The sequence below is a fragment of the Diceros bicornis genome, chromosome 5 (assembly GCF_020826845.1).
Source record: "Diceros bicornis minor isolate mBicDic1 chromosome 5, mDicBic1.mat.cur, whole genome shotgun sequence".
In the NCBI taxonomy this organism is placed as follows: domain Eukaryota; kingdom Metazoa; phylum Chordata; class Mammalia; order Perissodactyla; family Rhinocerotidae; genus Diceros; species Diceros bicornis.
The window spans coordinates 14374159-14398664 of record NC_080744.1 but is presented as its reverse complement, the minus strand read 5'-3'; the positions used below and the strand labels follow the sequence as shown (position 1 = coordinate 14398664).

At 38.9% G+C, this 24506-nt stretch overlaps 2 protein-coding genes across 5 annotated transcripts in view; one reads left to right on the top strand and one right to left on the bottom strand.

Moving 5' to 3' along the window:
* LOC131405675 (uncharacterized) overlaps positions 1–22245 on the bottom strand; it is a 30382-nt gene extending 8137 nt beyond the window's left edge. Inside the window, exons 1-5 of one of the 2 annotated variants that reach the window (XM_058540730.1) lie at positions 22054–22245; positions 7233–7354; positions 5511–5649; positions 3248–3369; positions 1423–1533 (exon numbers count right to left, since the gene is read on the bottom strand). In XM_058540730.1, the coding sequence (XP_058396713.1) occupies positions 1423–1533; positions 3248–3369; positions 5511–5649; positions 7233–7354; positions 22054–22186 (627 nt within the window). In that variant the 5' untranslated portion in view covers positions 22187–22245. Of the gene's footprint in view, positions 1–1422; positions 1534–3247; positions 3370–5510; positions 5650–7232; positions 7355–13380; positions 14058–22053 lie in introns of those variants that run through there. The other variant, XM_058540731.1, reaches the window with a different exon arrangement.
* A 240-nt stretch (positions 22246–22485) lies between these two features.
* The window catches only part of LOC131405673 (signal recognition particle subunit SRP54), a 76628-nt gene continuing 74607 nt past the window's right edge, over positions 22486–24506 (top strand). Inside the window, exon 1 of one of the 3 annotated variants that reach the window (XM_058540727.1) lies at positions 22486–22717. The gene's annotated coding sequence lies outside the window, so the exon portion shown is untranslated. The remainder of the gene's footprint in view (positions 22718–24506) is intronic. The other 2 variants (XM_058540725.1, XM_058540724.1) reach the window with 2 other exon arrangements.

The following is a 24506-nucleotide window of genomic DNA, read 5'->3' as shown; positions in this document are numbered from 1 at the left end:
ACAGTGAGGTGTGCAGTGCTCAGAACTTCAATCAGCTTTGTTGTTTCTCACTCTTAAGTATGAACAGACAACCAAGGATTCCCAGACTTCTGAGGAAAGCCCTGTCAAAAAGGACCAAACAAGAACAAAAACAAAACAAAAATGCAAAAACTGAGCCTTGAAGGTCAGTTAGATTTCAACAGATACTATCAAAAATAATCCTAGAATTCCTTGCTGTTGATCTTATGGCCCCTCAAATCCAACATCTGTCTTTCGCTTCAAGGAAGGAAAGTTAAGGTTGCCGATGAGATGTATAAAAACAGCTTTCTACCACTGGGTTGCTAATGGCCACAGAAGCCACAAGCCAGGAAAGTATGTGGGTGGGTGGGTGTCCACATCCACTCCTTTGAAAAGCAAGGGGTAAAAATCTTTTAAAGTTTATATAAATATATAGTTCATACACCTTTATCATGTTCTTTAAAAAAATATAACAAAAATAACAAAAAAAATAACAAAAATTGGTTATCCATTTATAAACTATGATTCTTAAGAGGTCCTAATTTTTAAATCTCATTTCCAATTAAATCAATATTCCTGTTAGTTATGTGATCTTTTTTATGCAAGAGCGGTGTGTTTCTCTTCCCTAAATATGGAATAGTGAGAAAAACTCACGAATTTATTATGGGACAATGAATTTGCTTTGATCATTTACCTCTCTATTTCTAAGATGCAAGAGAGGGAGAAAGGAAGGATGGAAGGAGGGAGAGAATTAAAAAATTTCCTTCTATAAAAAAGGGGGAAGGCTAGATCCTTAATCTGAGATATGTCTTTCAACATTAGATTGCACTTAACACCAGAGATCCTTAGATACTCAATATTTCTCTACATTTCCATTAGAAGTGTAGGATTGTTAGGGAAATGATAAAGATTAACAGAAAAATTTCCTTTCCCTTTTTTTGGTTATTTTTCCCCTTACATACAGAAAAAAGAGAAAACTTCTGTCACAGCCCTACCCAAGCCATCATTCCCCCCAATAAACTTCTACTCTGTGGCATCCACAATTCCTCCTGAAAGCTTAGAAAAAGAACATAAAGAACTGAGAGCATTACTTAACCTTTTTGCTTACTTTCAACATTCAGAGTTTAATAAAACACTTTTCTGACCAACATCTGGAGATTTAAAAATGCTGCTACTAAAACTATAGCTGATATGAAAGAAAAAAATAGTCTTCTTTCTAATAAAATTGGGGAGGAAGAGAAATATGTGAGTGGAATATAATTATAATAATTTATCTTTACTAATATTTTAAAATACTAAGTCAATTCAATCCGTTTCTACACAACAGTAAGCAAGAAAAGATTCAAAAAGATTTTCCAACTCCAGAAGAAATTTGGCTAAATTATGCTATCCAGTGGAAAACAGGATATATATTTAAAAGGGTACCTTTACTCTGTCAGTGAACTGGTATTTTTTTATGACCATTTCCTGCAACTGGCAAAAGTCTCCATTCAATTCTACTCCATATAGTTGCAATGCTGAACTGTAAAGATAACCCTAAAAGATGAAGACACATTATGATGCAAATGAATGAACTTTTAATTATGGGTTTATTTCTACTCGAAATTTAAAAAGTCAAACTTTAAAAAATAGAATTCAATAAGGTAAAAATAAAATGAAAGGTAACATCCATCCTATAGTTTATGTAAACTTACAACTTCAAGAACTTAAAGACTCTTACTGATCAAGACTTTGACTGTAGTTTATTAATTTTCATTATTTAAAAGTAATTATATTTTTAAAGACTGATTTCTTACTTTTCCTGATAAAACTGTGCATTCAACAAAGTTGGAAATGAGAAAAGTGATCACATATAGATTCTCTGTTTGGTACCCTATTTCTGTAATTTCTTGGGAAGTTACATCAGGGGAAAGAAAGAAAGGAGGTAACCTGTGGGGAATATAATAGAAAATCATGCACAGTCTGACACTACAGGAAGGTGGCCAGAGATGTGTCCTGTTTGGCTTAGGAAAGTCAGCCTGGTGTCTGGCAATCTGCCAAAGATAATCGACCAATTAGTTAACAAAGATAATCAAGAATTGGCTATATTGCTATGTATCTATTTTTGGTTGCAATAACAAAAAAATAATCTGGAATGAGGTCAAATCATATTGTGAAGATCAATTTACATCAACCAGCACCTATGTGCAAACCAAATTTGTATTTATCACTCATCATGGATTTTTAGAATATGTTCAACAGAGCATATGCGGACTCCGAATCAGAACATCATTTTGTTGACTGAATCAGTGACCTAATATGGAGAAAAGTGACAATATGTTTAAATTTATTAATGCTGCCACATACCTGTATAACCACAATTATTTCAGCTATATACTTTTCTAACAAATCAGAAAACTGACAAGAGTGGACAAAATACGTTAAATAATCATAATCTCTAATGTTCTCCAAACAAAAACCACCTGACAAACTGTGTATTTTCTATTACGGCTCTCTTTCCTAATTGGAATAAAAGTCTTAATACGAAAAATAAATTAAGCATTAAAGAGTTAACTAGTTCTGTTTGGAGCAGGCAGTGATGTTGGGAACTGATAGTGCCTGTTTCTGGCATGAGTCTCTACTGCTGTTGGCCACATGTTTTAACAAGTCTGCTAATGACAACCAGAAACCACATTTCAGTTTTTTGATAAACAATTTAAGTACATTAGAAAGACTCATGATTTGAAATTTTAAAAAAGCCACACTGAAGTGATATTTCAGAAATAAATGTCTACATTCAAACTTTGAATCACAGAAAATTGGAGCAAGATGTATCCTTGGATATCATTTAGTTATCTCGTTTACAGGTGAGGCACTCGAGGCCCAGAAGTGTTAAGTGACTTGCTTATGGCCATATGCAATCTCCTAGGTCAAGTAAATCTGTCAGTTCTAAAGAGCTCTTATGAAAGCTCACTATATTATTTTAGCACAGTTCAATGAAAATGGAGTTAGAAGGGCAAAGTGTTATGAGGGTCACCTGCTCATGTTTTGTTGATATGCCATCATTTGTGTCACAGAGACAACCTACCAAAGGAAATCAGAGAGCTGGCCTTTGAAATTTCAAATTCAATATGCTATTTTAACCTTGTTACTCTATTACTCTAATAAGTAAAGCCAAGCTGTCACCTTGGATGGTGGCAGGCAAAACTGTTGCTAGCAGGAGAAGAAAGTATTTTCCAAATGTTGAGTATGTCCACAAGCTGGACTTTACCCCATAAAGGACTGTGCCAAGCCTGGAGCCAACGTCAACCAAGACCTTTCCCGACAGATCAGGGAGTACGTGCTGATAAATGAACTTCAATTCCATGAGAGAGAAGGAGTGAGAAATAAATCCTGGAGAATTAGAACAGAGTGAACATCAAATTTTGCTTGGGTATTAACAATTCCATTCTGTATTTCTAATTCTTTCATCTGTATTTATAAAGTATATTTCATGTTTTTCTTTTCTTAATCAATGAAAGCCATTCAATGGTTATTGAGAAAAAATTAATGTGATAATTTTGCACTGTGAGCTGTCTTAGAGAATAAATATGAAGCCTCTGACGTTTAAAAGGCCTCTAGGGAACAGCTACCCAGCTGCCTGTCCCTATTCCTGTGCCCCTCATGTCCTTCAGGCTGCTGCTTAGGATGTCCTTGGTTTCCCTTCTTCTTTTTCTATGACTTGCTGTTCCCTGGGACTGCTTCCTAATGCCCATACCATCTGGCTTTCTTACCTTACCCCAAAGCCAACCACAGAACTGCTGTGTATTGCTGCACAGCCCGTAGGCTACCAAATGAATGACCATCTCTGGAGCTGCACAACATGGCAGCCTGGCCAACCTAAAACGTGTTCTGGAGTGCAGGAGAGGGATGGTATGGAAGGCGGTTAAGGTACTCCCATAAATTGTTCTTATTTCCCTTAGTTTAAATGCTACAGTTTCTAGCCTCCTGACCCATCTTCTCACTCCATTATTTCTGTAATGAAATATTTGGGAGAGCTTGAGTCTTTTTTTCTGATATGGAGGTAACCCAAAGACTTACTATATTATGTTCTACATAATATAATCGTCAAGGAGGGCAGAAACTTAGGTCACAACTAATAGATGGTGGCAAAGAAAATGGAAGCAGGCAGGCTAATCCCTTGGAGGAAAATATAGGGTGTTGCCTAGGCCTCAGAAGTAAGTCTTAGGGGGTGGGCTTTGACAGCATTCAGTCCTTATCTCCCTAGGATCCCCATTCTCACTACCCTCTTGGCCACATTACGCTTCTGCCCTGAGCTACAGCATCATCATTAGTGTCTGGCAGCTAGACAAGCCCCTTGTCATATAGCGAAGGAGCGTCCCACAGGGTGATAGCCTTTTGAGATTCATAATAGTTATCTGGGCTGGCCTGGGCACCCAGTCACTATTTACAATCTGATTTTTATGGGAAAATGCATCCTAATCTTCAAATTTTTATTTGTCGAACATAGCTCTTCTATAAATCAGACCTGATATGGTGTTATACTTATAATTCACTCTTTAGTTTTCCCTCTATTTTTCTAAGTCCTTTTCTATTCTGTGAATTTCAACTACCTCAAATGGAATCCTTAGTACTATCTAAAAACAGAATCTTAAACCAGTAAATCAGAGAGGTTTAATCCCTAATTATAATATAGGTACAATATATTTGTATTAGCAACATCTTACAAATTTGGTAGTAGTTAACTTTTGAGAATGATATTACCTAAGAACAGTAATATGAGCACAAGATTAGTTACCTGGAGGGGTAGCCCATTCTAAGCAATAACTCTAAATCTAAGTGAGCAAGGAGACTGAAATAGCATGTCTAAAGTAATAGCCTAGACATTCATATCCAGTTTGAACAAAGACTATATTAACAGAAGAGCTGACATATTAGCAGCACAGAGTCAGTCTAGCTTCCCATTTGGGACACGGGTACCGCATCTGAGGGGCAGAGATGCAGGAGACTTTCTGTGACTAGAGCTGTTCTCTGTCATGGACCAGAGATGCTCCACTAGGTCATATCGTGGCCTGAATAAACTCTTTCTCAAGATTATCTATCTCTGTTCTCTGAGTCCATGCCCATCCAACAATATCTGAATACATCTGACTTTCTAAGTAGATGTTTTTAGAGGGAGAACATTTCAGCCCCCTTGACGCTTATATTTCTCACTGTAAATAAATCAGCATTATGGTTTATTACAAATCTCTTTTGAGTGTGGAAAGTATAAGTCAGTTTCCCTGTACTCAGTCACTTCTGATTAGTTTCTACGAAAAGCAGAGATACCCTCCAGGGAGACATTAAATGGCTTAGCTTCCCTAGACAATATTTCTATTTAGTTTCCCTAACTGCAGTAAGTGGTAATGGCTATGCTGCAAGTTGGCCTTTTGCCTTCAAAAAACATTGAATGACTTGGTCAAGAATTTGCATACTCACGCCATGGAAGGAAAAGTACACACAAAGCCATCAGGTTTGCGTACTTGAGTGCCTACCTAAAGGTGCCGTCTGGTGTGAGCCACACACCATACAGTAGTTTCTGCTCATTTTTCCTTCCTCACATAATGAATCAATAAAGTCTTCATCATAAAGGAATGCATCAACGTGAACTGTGGGTTCCGGCTGCTGCTGTATCTGGCGGAGAGAAGAAAAACATCAAAAGAAACAAAGTACAAAGAAGTCTCTTTTTACTGCTAAATAAGGCAAAACATCAGTGGTTCATAGGCTAAAATTCTGAGAGCAAATATAAGGCACAGAAAGACAAGTTTCACTTATTGAAGTCAGCAACTCTGCTGTCTTTCGTTTATTTCTGAGACACTAGCAACTTTTTATTTGACCTGTAATGATATAAAACATGGCTATGAGAAATATGTAAAATTTAGTTGAAAAGAGTATTTTGATACCATCTTGTCCATCGTAAGTAGTATATTCTACAAATAAAGAAACTGATACCCAGAGATTTCTCCAAGCAAAGGACACTAGTCAGCATGGGGGAAGAGCTGAACCTAATTCCAGGTCTTCTGAGTCCCACGTGTCAGTGACTTACCCATCAAAATACTTAGCAAGCAATCTTTGCCCAGAGGCAAAGTTTTCAAACAATAAAAATGTTAGTAAAACTTCATGCTTACAAATAATAGCCCTTTATTAATACTGGTGGAACATGATATAATAGAAGCGGCTACAAAGAAAAAAATGCTAATTCCTTCCACCTTAACTATATTAAAGAATCAACCTATGTGCTTGGAAACCTATAAAATTCTATCTATATCTACACACAAAAAATTTGTACTATAAGTATGTAAAATGTATGAATGTGCACAGGGACCAGAAGGAAACAAAGGAATATCAAAATAGTTTGTTAGGATAGGGGATTGTGGGTTGACGATTAACATGCAATGAATACTTTTCCATGATTTGATATATTGTGATATTGATAAGATCTCTTCGATATTGATAAGACTGTTCTATGAATAACATCCAAACTGTACTATAAACATTCCTCTCAATTTTTATACTATCACTGTTTTCCTCCTTTGAGAATCTACATTGAATGACTGGACCTTGACTAAGATTTGCTAAGTGTTCGCGATGTGCACAGCACTGTTAAAAATGTACAGGAGTTAGTTCCTCTGCTCAGGAATTTACACACTGAAAAACCACACGAGGGTTGCTGTTTTCAGATTAGTGGGAGAAGAAATTATTACTATTACTTTGCTTTAGAAACAGTATTCATGGCATATGGATCCCATAAGAGCTGGCATTTGAAGAGACTGGAATGAGGGGTTTGTTCGGAGAAGAAAAATGAGAACTAATTCTAGGAATAAGGGAACAGAAGAATAAGCAAGAATTGTGCAATGCAAAAGCAGGGGGAGGAAACAAAGAGGTGAACTTCACCCTTGATGAAGTGAGGGAAATGGCACAGGGAAGAGAACACCAGGACCATGATGTAGGCAGGGCCAGATTACCTTTGGGCCTTGATTTTTTGAGGGGTTTGAGTGCTTGGCAAACAGGACACTCTCAAAACAGATTTGTTGACTGAATGGTACTGGAGAGCCACAGGGTTACAGACTCAAAAGAATCGGGGCTGTGGTTGAAGCACCAAATGAAAAACTGTTTAAAGCAGAATTCAGGACTAATTAGACTGAGAGGCTACGGGCTTAGGGAGGAAGAGGAGAATCCTTAAGTAGCAATAAGAGTGATTAATTTAATGTATTTACTTTTTGGAGGGCTAGATGTTCTGAGGAAAGCATGGTGTCTAGAGGTAAGGAATTCCGAAGGTCTTCTGCTATGTTTTTCAACATAATGTCATTATTATCTTGAGTGAATTCATCAAAATCTCCTAGAAAAAGAAAAGGAAAGAAACAGCTTTTATGACTGTAGTCATACCTAGAGTAAATGATTACGATGGACATATTTTCCATCAGATAGCACCCATTTATAACAATAAATAAACCTCTAACCAATGGAATATTCAAATTCTAACAAATGTCCCATTTAAAACATTGAGTTCTTCCTTTTTCCAAACTGCTTGAAAATATAAAACTTGACTCTTTCAGCCTGTTACAGAAAAATAAAGGCATTTAAAAAATATGTAGTGTTTGGCTCTAAAAAAGTATGATTTCTAGGCATTTTGTATGTAATTTTAAATAGAATGTGACTAAACTGGAAGTAAAATGCTCTTAAAGGTAGCTTCTGTCTAGGAGGCCAAATGTAGACTGGAAAGGACTAGTAATGAACATATTTTACCTTTCTCTTAAAAGACTTTCTTATATTGAATTCTTGCTAGAGTGAAAGGACCCCAAGGAGACTGTGTCTTTCTTACAGTTGTAAAATAGTTGTAGAAGGAAAACAAGGAGATCCTGCAGGAAATGTCATCCATCTCCACATCTCCTGCTCCCCTAAACCTCTGGGTGTTTTTAAGTAACCTCATGATTTCCTTCTTAAACATAAAATAATTCTTGTGTTGGTTCTGAATGCTATTTTCATATCAAATAACAACTGCAATTTGGATAGTATTTCATCATTTACAAAGTTCTTTCACATAGAAACTAGGTCATTTAACTACTATAACATCCATGTGAGGAAGACAAAGCAAGATTACATTCCCCAATTCACAGATGAGGTAACTGAGTCTTCCAAGGTTAACTGACTTGTGAAAAGTTACAAAGCAGGCCAACAGCAGCATAAAGAAATAAACCTAGGTTTTCTGCCTCTAAATAAAGTACTTTCTTTTTCACTATACCACTCTGTTTCCCTACATACAAAGGTTCTTGCTCTGCCTAACTTCCCTTTGAGCAATAGTAGTTAATACGAAGATATACTCTTTGGCTCTCTGAACAGATGTGGGAAGGCCTTTTAGCTCTTTTTTTCTTTCCTCACCTATCTAGTATAATGTTCTAAGCTGTTGCTTCAAATTATTTCTAGGAGGCAGAATATAAATTACAGAGAAAAAAAATACTACTAAGATTCATTCCAAATTGTTTTAGGTGGAACTTAACATCTGTGATGCATTTTTTTTTAAAACTGGACTTTTTCACTGTATTCTTAAAATCTAATTAAATTTTCTCAAGGTGCTAATTAATACCTAACATCTGCTTAGCTTACCTCCATAGACAGAACACTGCCTGGAAGCCTCCCGACTGACATTTAATTCTAATAATATCACTCACACCAGTGGTTCTTAGCAAGTTCTCTCAATTTGTCAATAGCATAACTACAGAAGCCAATAAAAATTTCATTATGTTAAACTAAGATATTTCATAGCCCAAATTCTTTGGACTTAGTTCTGTAACATAAACAACCATGTTACTAAAACATAGTTTCCATGTGGGTCTGCCTTACAAAATAAGAGTCTTACAGTGGGAAGGGAACTTACACGATGACCTATTATCAAGCGGCAGAACCCACCTATGCATCTCTGACATATGATAGTTGTTCAGTCTTTGCTTGAACACATGCAGGGACAGCATTGCTTCCTCATGCTGAGCCAGAATCTGCCTCTCTATCATTAACTCATTTTTCCAATTTCACCTGGGAGGAGTCGTCATCTTTAATGCTATGCGACATTTATTGAATGAGCACTTAAGGCACGTGAGACTCCGTGCAGTGCTTTTCAAACATTATCATTTAATCCTAAGAATCCAAGAGGTGGTACTATTATCATTTCTATTTTATAACTAAAACAGAATCTGAGGTCAGAAGTTAAGTTACTTGCCTCAGGTCATATTGGCCAGAAAGCGGTGGAGTTGGGATTTGAATGCAGGTCTACCTCTCAACTCTTATCACTACACTACACAGCCTCTCTCAAGCAGCAAAGGAGGCAGCTGGCTAGTAACAGTGCTCCTGTCACTACCTTCGTCTTCCTCCTGCCTAGCCCTGACCACGGTTCTTCAGATGATGCGGGAGCCGTATCCTCCGCCATCCGACTGCTTCTTCCGCACTTGTTCAACAGCCCCTTCAAATGTAGCCCTGGAACTGAACACAATTTGGCAATCTAGTTCTCTAATCCATGACTCCCGCAGCTTATTCCCTTTTTCTGTCACTTTGTAGCATCCAAGGCCCGGATCATTACTGTTACTGGGTTATTAACAGATTTGGAAGGGATGGTGGTGGCAGTGGAGGCCAAACATCTTAAATAATCATATGTGAAGATCTGGGGAGCCGGAAAAATGAAAGATAGGAATGGCTGCAAGTTCTGAACCATCACAGTGGATTTCCAGTTATCTCCCTAGTCAAACATGTTTACTTGGGAGTCAATCTCCCAATTAATGCAAGCATCACCGGTCAAGATGAGAGATACTATGAAATTGTGTATTGAATCACTCAGTCATTTTTAAAACGCAGTATTAAATGCAGACTGCATTTGTTTTACCTCAATACCAAGGATACCAGGTGAACATGAGACCTGGCACCTATTACCCTGGACAACAAACTCTCATTCAACCACAGTCAAGGGTAAAAAGAAATTTCTTTAGTTACAGCAGGGATTCTTCACCATGGCCCTAGTTAAGAGGATCCACACATGGGCCCAGAAAAGGCCACATAAAGTTGTATGCTTGGTTGTATACTTAAATCTAGGAAGAACGTTCTTAAGAGATCTTCAATAGTAATAGCTAATATTTATTGAGTACCATATGTAAGGCACTGTGGAAATTTTTAGCTCAAGAAGGCTAAAATTAGTTTTTTTATGTGTAGTGGTTGGCAAACAACTTCTGAAAAGAAGAGCTAGACATTTTTGCCCTAATAATGGCTATAAAACAGACCAAAAAGGCATGATAGGATATTACTGAAGAGTGTAAAACTAGAATTCACAACATTATAAATATTTACTCTGTTATTAAAATTAAATTCCTTAAAACATTATTTTTAAAGGCTGTATAATATTCCATCATGTGTATATTTCTTTAACCATTCACTCCTACTACTACACATTTATAGATAGATATAACTGTGAAAAACCGGGAACACTGCAACTAACATTTTGGCATCCATCATCTCTTTGCATTTCTTATTATTTCCTTACTATAAATTCTTAGAAGTGGTACTTAAACAAAGGCTTTTGCTACATATTGTCAAATTTCTTTCCTGAAAGATACCAATTTACTCTAACACAAAAGAATATGTGTCTTGGTAAACCTGTACAGCATTGAATATTACCATAAAAACAAACTGTGTTGTATTAATTTAGATTTCTTTAATTACTAGTGAGGCTGAACATCTTTTAACACATATAACAGCTACTTCAGAATGTGTGGTAACAGTATGTTGCTTCGAAAAAGATTAAAGAAAGGTGTTAATCAGTTGCCTAAGGACGGTAAAGTTTTTCTCAAATCACAAGTGTAGGTGGGAAGGGAGGAGAGGAAGAAGAGCTTCTCTAAAGGGTGAAATTAATTCTTTAAAAATTTCCTATTTATATTTAATTAAATACATGGGGAAAGAGAAGTCACCAAAGCTGACAGTCTGTGAATCAAACCTCACTTTTTATATCTAGTCAGGTGTCCAGTCCCCCACCACTTTTTCTTTTGAATATTTCTTCCTCTTTATTCCCACTTCAACTACTCACAGCCACAGTCATACCTCACACTTAGAATACCATTACAAACTCAGAAATAGCTCCTCGATAGCTTCTCCCCACTATAAGATACCTTGCACACTTATTTTAAACTAATATGCCTAAGCCTTCCTTTCATGTCACTCCCTCTCCTTACGATTTTTGGATGGTTTTCTATTTTTCAACACGTCAAGTCTCACTCTAGACTTTTTTTTTTTTTTTGTGAGGAAGATCAGCCCTGAGCTAACCTCCATGCTAATCCTCCTCTTTTTGCTGAGGAAGACTGGCTCTGAGATAACATCTATTGCCAATCCTCCTCCTTTTTTTTTCCCCCAAAGCCCCAGTGGATAGTTGTATGTCATAGTTGCACATCCTTTTAGTTGCTGTATGTGGGATGTGCCCTCAGCATGGCCGGAGAAGTCACTCTAGACTTTTAAGGCCTCCTATATCACTACAGTCTAACCATCCTATTTTATAGTCTAATTACTCCTTACCATAATTTTTGCCCAAGAGAGGCAAATCTCCTTGGTTGTTTTCCATATTCCTTCCTGTTCATCCTGTTCCTTTCAACTGTAAAACCTTGCTTTCTGCAATAAGGCCCTATCCAAGTTACTTTGTCTTCATGAAGTCTTACCCTCGACCTCTAGCCTTCACTCATCCATATCCTTACCTCTAATAACTTACAATGCATAATTAAATATTGGGTTATATATCACCTATTATTCATTCATATCATATATTACTCTGAAGTCCCTATTCAAATTTTAAAATTTTATTGACGGGACTTCTGGTCTCAGACAAGATGGCAACTTCCCTCACTTTCCCCTGCTTCTCCCCTCTAAATACAACTAAATACCCCAGAAATAACTTAAGGCAATCATAAAGGACTCTGAAAGCTAGCAAGAAGGAGATGAACTGTTTAGGGACCTCAGGGCTTAAGGAAGGTCAGCACAGTGAGTTCCCTGGGTTTTCTTTTTATCTTCCATGGAACCTGGACTGGGCACTGGAGAGGCCTGCATCCCAGAACCACGAACAGGCATAGACAAAAAAAAAGGACAGAGAAAAGCCTGCTCTCTCTTGCCAAAGACTGGTAAAGGGGAAGAACAACAGAGACCTACTGGGGAGCCCTAATCCCCAGTCCACACTTGGGACAGTGGCAGGCTATCTGGTAACATCAGAGGAGCCTGCTATCTCCAGGCCCTCTACCCAGTGGTATAAGAGGCCCAGGCCTGGCATCTCCCAGCCTTCTGCCCAGTGACAGAAAGCAAATCAGGCCCTGTATTGCTTGACCCCCTACTCCCACCAGTGGAAGGCAGCTCAGTGACACGAGGTGGTCTGGGAAATTGTCTTTCCTCATGCAGGTGACACCAGCATAGATTGAGCAGGAGCCCCAGCAGTGTCAAAGAACAAAGCAGACCTGAATAGTACTGCAAGTGCACTGGAAACTAAATGTTATCAGAACTATAGCCTACAAAAGTAGGCCAGAACCAACAGATTAAACCTGAGCACGGCAAATGCCTGCTATGATAGAAGATTACAATAGGATCAAGAGTCTTAGCAATAATATCCAAAATATCCAGGATACAATTGAAATTATTCTAGCATAATATCCAAAAATACCCAGGATACAATAAAAAAAATCACTTACCATACCAAGAACAGGAAAAATCATAATTTGAAACATAATTTGAATCTGGTAATCCAGATGTAATATCCAAATGAACCCAAATTTGGATTATCAGACAAGGATTTTAAAGCAGCCATCATAAAAATGCTTCAATAAGCAATTATGAATTCTCTTGTAACAAGTGAAAAAAATAGAAAATCTCAGCAAAAAAATAGAAGTTATAAAAAAAGAATGAAATGGAAATTATAGAACTGAAAAATACAATAATCAAAATAAAAAAACTTGTCAGATGGGCTCAATGGTAGAGATGACAGAGGATAAAATCAGTGAACTTGAGGACAGATCAATAAAATTTACTCCATCTGAACAACAGAGAGGAAACAGACTGAAAAAAAATTGAACAGAGCCTCAGGGATCTGTGGGACAGCAAGAAAAGATCTAACATTAGTATCAGAGTTCCAGTAGTGGGAGAAAGAATGTGGGGCTGAAAAGTATTTGAAGAAATATAGCTAAAAACTTCCCAAATTTGGTGAAAGACATAAACCTACAGATTTAAGAAGTTGAGCAAACTCCAAATAGGATAGACCCAAAGAAATCCACACAAGGACATATCATAATTAACCTTCTGAAAACAAAAGACAAAGAACAAATCTTAAAAGCAACCAGAGAGAAATGATTCATTACTTACAGAATACCAATTGGAACAGCAGCAAATTTTCATCTGAAACCATGGGAGTCAGAAGGAGGTTACATTTTTCAAGTACTGGGAAAAAATGAATGCAAACTGTAAATTTTATATCTGGTGAAATTATTCTTCAGGAATTAAGGAGAAATAAGGACATCCTCAGATGAAGGAAAAATAAGAGAATGTGTTGCCAGCAGACCTATCCTTAAAGAATGGCTATAGGAAGCTCTCCAATAGAAAGGAAATAGCAGACAAAGCCTTGGAACTTCAGAAAGGAAAGAACAATAGAATGGATAAAAATAGAGCAAATATAACAGACTATCTTTCTCCTCATTAATTTCTTAAACAATATTTGATGGTTAAATCAAAATTCATTAAACTATCTGATATAGTGCTCAACGCATATAGAGGAAACACATAAAACAGTGATATTTAAAAAGTGGAAGAGGGTAAAGGGACCTAAATGGAACTAAGATTTCAATACTTCACTCAAGTGATAAAACACTGATACCAGTAGATGGTGATAAGTTACATATGTATACTGTATTACTCAGAGCAACCACAAAGACACCTATACAAAGAGAGATACTCAGAAACACTATCAACAAGAACAGAATTCTAAAACTGTTCTAGTAACCCACAGAAAGGCAAGAGGAAATAAAAACAGGTTGAGAAATAGAAGGAACAAACAGAAAACAAACAATAAAATGCCAGACTTAAGCTCTAACATAGCAATAATTACTTTAAATGTAAATGATCTAAACACATCAATTAAAAGACAGAGACTGGCAAAGTAGATTTAAAATACATAACCCAACTACATGCTGTCAATAGAAACTCACTTCAAACATAATGACATAGGAAGAGTGAATGTAAAAGGATGGAAAAAAATATATTGTGCAAATATTAGTTAAAAAAAATAGAAGTGGCTACATTAATATGAGATAAAGTAGACTTTAAAGGAAAGAAAATTATTAGAGACAAAGAGGAACATTACATCAAGATAAAAGGATCAATCTAGCAAGAAGACATAGTGATCCTAAATGTGCATATACCAAACAAGAGAGCTTCAAAATACATGAAACAAAAACTGATAGAGCCGAAAAGAGAAATAGACAAATCCACAATTATAGCTGGGGACTTCAATACCCCAGTCTCAGCAACTGATAGAACTACTAGGCAGAAAATCAGCAAAGATGGAGAAGAACTGAAAAATATCATTAACCAACAAGACCCAATAGATACTTATAGAATACTCCACTAAACAAAAGTAGAACACACTGTTATTTCCAAGTACCCACAGAACATTCACCAAGATAAACCATATCCTGGGTTTATATCAAAAAATTTAAAAGAACTGAAATCATACAGAGTATCTTCTCTGACCATAATGGAGTCAAACTAGAAATCAGTAACAGAAACACAACAGGCAAATCTCCTAACACTTGGAAATTAAACAACACTCTTTAAATAATAATAGCCACAGTAATCAAGACAGTGTGGTACTGGTCAGGGAGAGGTACATAAATCAATGGAAGAGAACAGAGGACTGAGAAATAGATGCACACGAAAATGCCCAGCTGATTTTCAAAGATGCAAAAGCAATTCAAAGGAGAAAGAACAGCCTTTTCAACAAATGGTGCTGGAGCAAATGGGCATCTGTAGGGGTAAAAAATAAACTTCAACCTAAACTTCACTCCTTATATAAAAATTAACTTGGATCAAAGAATTAGATGTCACACATAAAACCACAATTCTTTTACTAAAAAAAATAGGACCTGAAACTAATATAGTTTTGTATAATTTTTAAATAAAGAGAAAAAACATGGAGGAAAATCTTTGGAATATAGGGCTAAACAAAGAGTTCTTAAATTTGACATCAAAAAAGGAAAAATGGCGGCCCGCCCTGTGGCATAGTGGTTAAGTACACACCCTCCGCTGCTGGCGGCCTGGGGTTCAGATCCCGGGCACACACAGACACACCACTTGTCAAGCCATGCTGTGGCGGCGTCCCCTTTAAGTGGAGGAAGATGGGCACGGATTTAGCCCAGAGCCAGTCTTCCTCAGCAAAAAAAAGAGGAGGATTGGCATGGATGTTAGCTCAGGGCTGATCTTCCTCACACACACAAAAAAGGAAAAATGGATAAATTGGGTCTCATAAAAATTAAAAACTTTTGTTCAGCAAAGACTCTGTTAAGAGGATGAACAAATTACAGACTGGGAGAAAATATCTGCAACCCATCTATCTCATAAAGGACTTATATCTCGAGTATATAGAGAACTCTCTAAATGACAGCATAAAAAATACAATTAGAGGGGCCGGCCCCGTGGCTTAGTGGTTAAGTGCGCGCGCTCCGCTACTGGCGGCCCGGGTTCGGATCCGGGCGTGCACCGACGCACCGCTTCTCCGGCCATGCTGAGGCCGCATGCCACATACAGCAACTAGAAGGATGTGCAACTATGACATACAACTATCCACTGGGGCTTTGCAGAGAAAGAGGGAAAAAAAGGAGGAGGATGGGCAATAGATGTTAGCTCAGAGCCAGTCTTCCTCAGCAAAAAGAGGAGGATTAGTACGGATGTTAGCTCAGGGCTGATCTTCCTCACACAAAAAATAAATAAATAAAAAAGACCAAAAAAAAATACGATTAGAAAATGGGCAAAAGACATGAATAGACATTTCATCAAAGAGGATATACAAATGGCAAATAAACACATGAAAAAATGTTCAACATCATTAGTGAAATGGAAATTAAAACCCAATGATTATTACTACACAACTATCAGAATGGCTAAAAAAAATACTGGTAATACCAAATATTAGCAAGGATGCAGGGAAACTGGATTACTCATGCATCGCTGGTGAAAATGTAAAATGGTAGAGCTACTCTGGAAAACAGTTTGGCAGTTTCTATAACATGAAAAATACACTTGACCCAGCAATCATACTCCTGAACATTATCACAGAAAAATGAAAACTTATGTTAACACCAAAATCTGCACATGGTGTCCACAGCAACACTATTTGTCATAAAGGTTTGAGTGGGCTGGATATCTCAGATGGTTTCTTTACTCACAGGTCTGGTGCCTAGGCTAGGATGGCAGGAACAGTTACAGGCTGGCTGGGCACCTTGCTCTCCACAGGCTAGCTGCGGCTTGCTGACAGTATGACAATCTCAGGGTAGTCAGACTATATCCATGATGGCTAGCTTCGCCCAGAGCAAGAAGTCCAAGCAACAGGAAGTAGAAGTTGCCAGTTTCTTAAGTCCTGGGTCTGGAACTGGCATAGTGTCACTTCTGCCATATTCTATTGGCCAAAGCTGTCACAGAACCCACCCAGATTCAAGGGGAGAGACACAGACCTGACCTCTCATGGAAGGAGGGTCAAAGAACTTATGGCCATTTTTTAAAAACAGCTTTAGAGAGGTAGAATTGACATACAATAAACTGTACATATTTAAAGTGTACAATTATGTAAGTTTTGACATATACATGTATATATATACACATACATACAGCCATGAAACCATCACTACAGTCAAGACAGTGAACATATCTATCATCCCCAAATGTTTCCTCATGCCCATTTGTAATCCTTCCTTCTCCTCCCCCCATGCACAAAGCCCCCAGAGATCTACTTTCTATCCCTATAGATTAGTTTGCATTTTCTAGAGTTTTACATAAATGGAATCATATAGTATGCCGTCTCTTCTTACTATGGCTTCTTTCGCTTAGCATAATTTATCCATGTTGTTGTGCATATAAAACTTCATTCCATTTATTTGCCGGGCAGTATTCCATTATAAAGACATACCACAATTTATCTATTCACCTGTTTCTAACTGAGATGCCTCCCTCTTCCCCTTTTTCTTGCCATATTGTACTGGCCAGAAGCTTTATTATGATGCACAGGAAGAGATGTTGGATATCGTCAAATGCTTGTTTTTATGTCTACTGAGATAATCATATACTTTTTCTTTTTAGTCAAAATGGTGAATTACATTGATTGATTCTCTAATGTTAAACCAACAGTGCATTCCTGGGATAAACCCACTTATTTATGATGTATATTATTTTTATATATCAATGGCTATTTGTAACATACAACAAATGCGATAGAGAGAAAAGTACAATTATTTTTATTTGATAGAAAAATTTTGTTTAAGAGGTACCCATTTGCTCAGTACACCTTTTAAGTTTTTGAAAAAACAATCTATTTTTATTACCTTATATACTTGGTAACTTTCACAAATTCATATGGTTTCAATCAAGATTGGAAAATCTTTAAAGTTATATGGATACTTCCTCATACTTCCTGTATGGAAATACAATATAGAACTGGAGCAGTATGCAGTCTGACAAATGTAACGAGATCCCAGGCTTTGCTTTTTAGATTTGTGGGAATTTCAAAAAACCTCTAGCAGCTCTGTAGCTGCTGCTCAGCAACACGTCCAATTCTGCTCAGCGAAGACGTATTTAAAATATAGGATAGGGGCCAGCCCAGTGGTGTAGCGGTTAAGTTCACGAGCTCTGGTTTGGCAGCCCGGGGTTCGCAGGTTCGGATCCCGGGCGCAGACTGACGCACTGCTTGTCAAGCCATGCTGTGCCTGCGTCCCATATAAAGTAGAGGAAGATGGGCATGGATGTTAGCCCAGGGCCAATCTTCCTCAGCAAAAAGAGGATTGGCAACGGATGTTAGCTCAGGGCTAATCTTCCTCACACACACACACACACACACACACACACACACGCACAAATATAGGATACAGAGAAGCTTCTAAAAGCTTCTAGTCACCTATTGTTATCTTCTTTAAGCATTTGAATATTTCTTGATGGTTTTGTTAATTTTCTTGTGGCAAACCCTAATTTTCTGTCCTTTGTAACTTGATTCTTAATAGAAACTCTTATGGGCTGCTGGTTTGACTTCCTCATTTGTATTTGCACATCCAGGAAAAATTCAGAGGCTTCAGGATAGTGTTTGTTAACAGCAGTTCCAATGTGTTTTTTTATATGCTTACTGGGGACCCCACCTGCAGTTCTGGCTCTTACCTCCTGTCACTTAACGGATTGCAGTCACTCTCCTCTACTTTGCAATCTAGATCAAGAGCCCACTCGACACACATACAGGAAATAGAAGAGAACAGATGCTCTGCCACAAGATCAGAATCAATGAGCTGAGGTTCTGCTGTATTTTTCACTCCTTTTCTTTTTCTTTTTTTGGGGAGTGGGTTATCTTTGTGTGCTTTGCCCCTCCGACTTGGTTCATCCTTCCTGTCCTCGTGCTCATTTGTTTCCTAGATCTTTGGCCTAAGCTGTACCAAGATAAAATGTAGGCTCCCACCTTTATTTCTTCTACATCTTCAGTTTACACCAGACATTGACATGTGCTTGGCTCTGCCCTGGCCAAGCTTCTGGTTATATTAGCCTGAAAATAAATGACCCCAGGTCTTGGTATGATAATATTCCTTCAGAGACCAAGAATATTATTCTTCCTTTTGTATACTTAAAATTATTGTGATTTTAGGGGCTGGCCAGGTGGCTCAAGCGGTTAAGTGTGTGTACTCCCTTTCAGCGGCCCGGGGTGCACGTGTTCGCATACCTGGCATGCACTGACGCACCGCTTGTCACACCACGCTGTGTCGGTGTCCCATATAAAGTAGGGGAAGATGGCCACGGATGTTAGCTCAGGGCCAATCTTGCTCGGCAAAAAAAGAGGAGGATCAGCATAGGATGTTGGCTCAGGGCTGATCTTCCTCACCAAAAAAGAAAAAAAAAATTACTGTGATTTTACTTGTTACCTATATGTAGATATTTTTTAGTTTCAATAAACTCTTCGACATTCAAACCAAAGCCAGACTCAATGCCTGTTATTGTCTCTAGCTCTTCCATTAAATGGCATAAAAATTCAAGGAGAGTTATAATTATTAAAGGTCTAAGCAAATGTCATACAAATAACATATTATGAAAGTGATTTAATGCTAGAGATAAAAAAATATTTTTTTTTCCTAGAAGAGGGAAATCAATTAGGAAAATGAAAAATAGTTGATTAGAAGAATCTTTTGTGCTATATTTAGAGCCACTTCATAGAAAGGTATGAGTTTTAGTTTGGGAAGATGAGAAAGTTCTGGAGATGGATGGTGGTAACGGTTGAACAACGTGAATGTACTTAATGCCAGCAAACTGTACACTTAAAAATGGTTAAAATGGTAAATTTTATGTATATTTTACCACCAAAAAAATGGTATACTATTAAACTACACCACTTTTTTTTTTTTGGTGAGGAAGATTAGCCCTGAGCTAACATCTGTTGCCAATCTTCCTCTTTTTTTTTTTTTACATTTTTTTAATTTATTTTTTTTGTGAGGAAGACCAGCCCTGAGCTAACATCCGATGCCAATCCTCCTCTTTTTTGCTGAGGAAGACTGGCCCTGGGCTAACATCTGTGCCCATCTTCCTCTACTCTATATGGGACCCTGCCACAGCATGGCTTAACAAGGGGTGCGTCAGTGCATGCCCGGGATCCGAACCGGCGAACCCCTGGCCGCTGCAGCAGAGTGCGAGCACTTACCCGCTTGCGCCACCGGGCCGGCCCCAACCAATCTTCCTCTTTTTGCTGAGGAAGATCAGCCCTGAGCTAACATTTGTGCCCATCTTCCTCTATTTTACGTGGGATGCCTGCCACAGCATGGCTTGATAAGCGGTGCGTAGGTCTGCACCCTGGGAGCCAGGGGCTGCCAAATTGGAGCACACAAACTTAACCACTATGCCACCGGGCCGGCCCCTAAATTACACTACTTTTTAAGATTTATATTAAAACACACTCCTTCATCTTAAGCAGTGACACTCTCATTTCATAAAATATTCATGTTAATAAACATTCTTCAGAAACTCAGGTTGTTTTCTAAATTGTTTAACAAATTGTTTGAGCTTTTCTGACTACATGGTCTCTTGGAGAAAGGCACAGAAAGTGCTTCTTTTTTTTAAATTAATTTTATTTATTTTTCTGGTGAGGAAGACTGTCCCTGAGCTAACATCTGTTGCCATTCTTCCTCTTTTTCCTTGAGGAAGATTGTCCCTGAGCTAACATTTGTGCCCATCTTCCTCTGTTCTGTATATGGGACACCGCCACAGCATGGCCTGATGAGCGGTGTGTAGGTCCGTATCCGGGGTCTGAACCTGTGAATCCTGGCCCCAAAGTGGAGGTGAACTTAACCACCACACCACTGGGCCGCCCCAGAAAATGCTTTTAAAAAAAGGAAAAATGTATTCTTTAGCCCGTGATGCTGGGTATTCTTGTGTACAAAATTATCATCCAAAACATGCTTTCAAGTTTTCTTGATTTTGAAAAATGGAGTCTCAACTGATGCCTCTAAAACTGTACATTTAGATTACAAATGGTTCCACAAAATTGAAATCTTGAGGGCAAGGATGTTTTAGTAATTGTGCAATTGCTAGAACCAGGCAGCAGGTGGCATTTTTGTAGGCACCCGAGGCTTTTGGAATAAAAGATCTTGTCCTTAGGAATATAGGAAACAACAAACAGAAATTAGCACTGTTAATTATAAACAATTGGGATATAAGTAAAATGGTAATACAGAGCTTAAGTGAAGTGACAGGAGACTCAGCATATTTTGGGAATTCCTATGTTGAATCTTACATGTGTGTATAAATATGAAGCTACCTCTCTGATTTTCTCTACTTTCCAGGCCACACCTACTATCAGATGTCCAAGTTAATTTTACTTTGGCATCTTACCTAAAATGATCCCCCAAAATGTGTAATAATAATAATACCCAAACCTACTGACTGACTCTAACATCACAAAGAGAGAAGTAGTCAGGGTTTGAAGTGTAAAATTGGGAGTCATCAGCAAATAGGAATATTTCAAGTCATGAGTCTGGATGAGAACAAAAATGGGAATCAACGTTTAGAAGTATAGAGGAACAGTATGGTTTGACACAGTTCTCAAACAAGGAATATCCTATTTTCTCTACTTTCACTAGCCTCCGCTTTGCCAAAACAGATCTATCCCTTCTTCAATAACTACACCTAATTACCACATTTCCTCGATTCTAATTTGTGCTTTTTATTATTACTTTTATTAATTTTGTTAACAGTTTAAAATAAAAAAAAAAAGACTTTAAAAGTCTTTTTTCCCCCCTTTCTTTCTCCCTCCCCCCACCCTGGAAAAACAGCTATTAAATTGACGGTCCATTTTACAAATGAGAAAATAAATGCACTAGCTGCAGGTGATTTTGCCTGTAGAGTAAAAGCTTCCAGCTCTACAGCCTAAAACTTTTCTCGCAAAGTGCTTTTTCAGGTAGTACCCTACTGGTCATCACAAGTTAGTGGGAGTAACTGGAGGTGAGGGCTAACCTCTCTCTCCCTTTTTTGTTTTCCCTTCAGAACAGGGGTTAGGCACAAGGAGGCTCTAGCGGCTTTTCTGAAGTCTGCGGCGCGATCACGACAAACAACGCAGAGCGAGAACTTCCTGCACCCAATCCCAAACTGGACTCTGAACCTGCGAAGGTTTGACATGCGCTCGCATCAAGCGTAGCAGAGCAGAGAGCAGCAGAGCGACCCCATCGACGGCTTTTGGTCTCATCGTAAATTCCCGACGTCAGCCCCACAGCATATCCTTGCCCCAACCGCCTGCCTCTGCCTCTGGTCGCTTACGGGTAGTTCGCATCCACTGGAGCAGCGCTGGGAGGTCCGCCGGAGCCACCCTACGTAGCAGCTGCAGGATTGCTCGCTGCGCGGAGTGGAATTCCATGTTGCAGCACAAAGCAGCGCAGGGCAAAGTTCGCATTGCGCACGCGCAAGCCGAGCCGGGCCCCGACACACGAACCGACCCTCGGTGGAACCCGCCTCCCTCCTAAGCCCCGCCCCCTTTTGGAGTTTCCACGTGCGCCCGGGAAGCCCTACACTCAATCGCACGCCCATCTCTCATCATTCCCATCTTAGCTGGCAGTGCTCAGCAAAGTCACTTTTTCTTAAACTGGCTCCTGGAGGCCGGAATTCTTTCTAAACCCTTTCGGGGAACGCGGCAGGTGCCCCGGAAGCGGAAGTGGACTTCTTCGTGGAAGGCTGGGCTACGCCGAGTGGTGACGTTTCCTCATTGGGCGGAAGGTTCGGTGGCAGTCGTCGGTCTTCCAGCTGGTGGGAGTTGGCGTCGCGGAGCTGGGCGCTGGGACCCTAGCTTACATAGTTTGGGAAGCCGGGCTGTGGGGTCGCACCGGTCTGTCTGATCTCCGCTTTCCTTGGTTTCCTCCCACGGTGTGGGGCCTCGCGAAGGAATCCCCGGCCCCTTTGGGCCACGGCGGTAGCGGTGCCTTTTTCGGTAAGTGTCTGCTTTTTCCCGCCCCAGACTACGGACTGGCAGCTAGGGGTAGCCCCAGCTCTGCTCAGGGGGCTGGAGTCCCCGGAGGGAGTCGGCTTCCCTGGCCGCCGGTTGTGGTCACCAAGACTGAGATGCTCTGGCCCTTGTTCATTTCGTGTTCCTCGTCAGAAGTTTTATTAAAGGATGCGCTGTGACCCCTTTAAGTTGTCTTCACGTGTACCCGAGCCAAATTAGATGTAGGCAGTTGCAGGCCTGACTCTTTGTTACGGTCTCCTGATCAAGAATTTAGATGTGGCTGCTCTCCCGAAAACCTTTTGACGTGTACCAGATTTTATTTTTCCGTGTTGTGCTTAACACAGTGTCCTGCGTATATTAGGCATTCAATAAATGAGTAAGGGATATCGGTTCAATGCCAATGATGACTTAAGATACACTGATGGCTCTCTGTGTAGCGTTTGACGCTGCTGACTATCCGTTTCTTGAAACTCTTTCCCCTATTGGCTGTCTTGATGTTATTCTTACCTAGTTCTTTCATATACTTAATTCAACAAAATATTTACTAATTCTTAGCTATAGGAATACAGAAATGAATGACACAATCCCTGTCATTGAGGAGCTAACAGTACAGTGAGAGGCACATAAATATACATTATATCAAGATGAGTAATGAGAAACTCTAGTAAGGTGTAAAGAGCCATGAGAGTTATGGGAACACGGATGAGAGTTAGTGTGCTTCTTAGGAGATTTGCTACCCTGAACAAGTTGCTGTTCCAATCTAGCCTCAGTTTCCTCATCTACCTGATAAGCTTATTATGAGGATGATGATTAGGTAACATGTTTGGTATGTGCCTAGAACATAGCAGTGGTGATGCCAAGGGGGAGGGGAAAGATTTCTCTTAAACTTTTTTCCCTTGACTTTTTGACATGATCAATTAGTATTTTCTAACTTAATATAATGTACTATGCAAAAGCATCTTCAAGCCCTCCTTCAAACAGATTACACCCATCTGGAAATTCTGGACCTTCCCCTGGAATATAGTAAGATAACCATAAATGGTAGCTTTTTTTAAAAAAATTGATTTTCTTCTGTATGCCTTTGGAGCGGGAAAGGGAATTAGTAAAAGCTTCTATCCTGTTGATTATTCTCAGTCTTAGTTGACTCTCTCTTTCTAGTTGGCTCTCTGCTATCACTATAATCCAAATGGTCTTCCACAGGCTCTCCTTGAGAGTTCTGACCTAGATCCATGGCTTCCATGGTGTTATCGTTGTATGCCAACCATTTCCAAATCTTTTCTCTAGCTTCTGTCTCACAAGTGATATAGTTCTTTGGTTTCTGCAAATTCAATAGGTCCAAAACCACATTCGCTATCTTCACCTTCCTTTTTTTCCCGTTTTTTCTTTAGTACATATATCGTACATATAAAAGTGTATAAAAGCAGTGATTCCCAGTGTGTTTTGAGTTTTGACCCTTTGTTTCTAGTTGAATTTCGTAATATTTGTATGTTCAATTTAAAAAAGGATAATAAAATGCACACCTATATACTCAATATCCAACTTAAGGAGTAGAACATCACAAATAAACCTTTAAAGCCCCTTGAACCTTTTCTCTATTAATTCTTTACCTTTCAAACCAGCTTTTCTTTTTGCCTTCCATTCATTGGTTAATGTCATCACTAGCCATCTGGTTATTCAAACCAGAGACCTTGGAGTCATTTTTGCCTTCTGTTTCTCCTTCATTGTCCCCAGCCATTTGGTCATCCGGTCCTATAGAGTCTGCTTTACGGGTAGC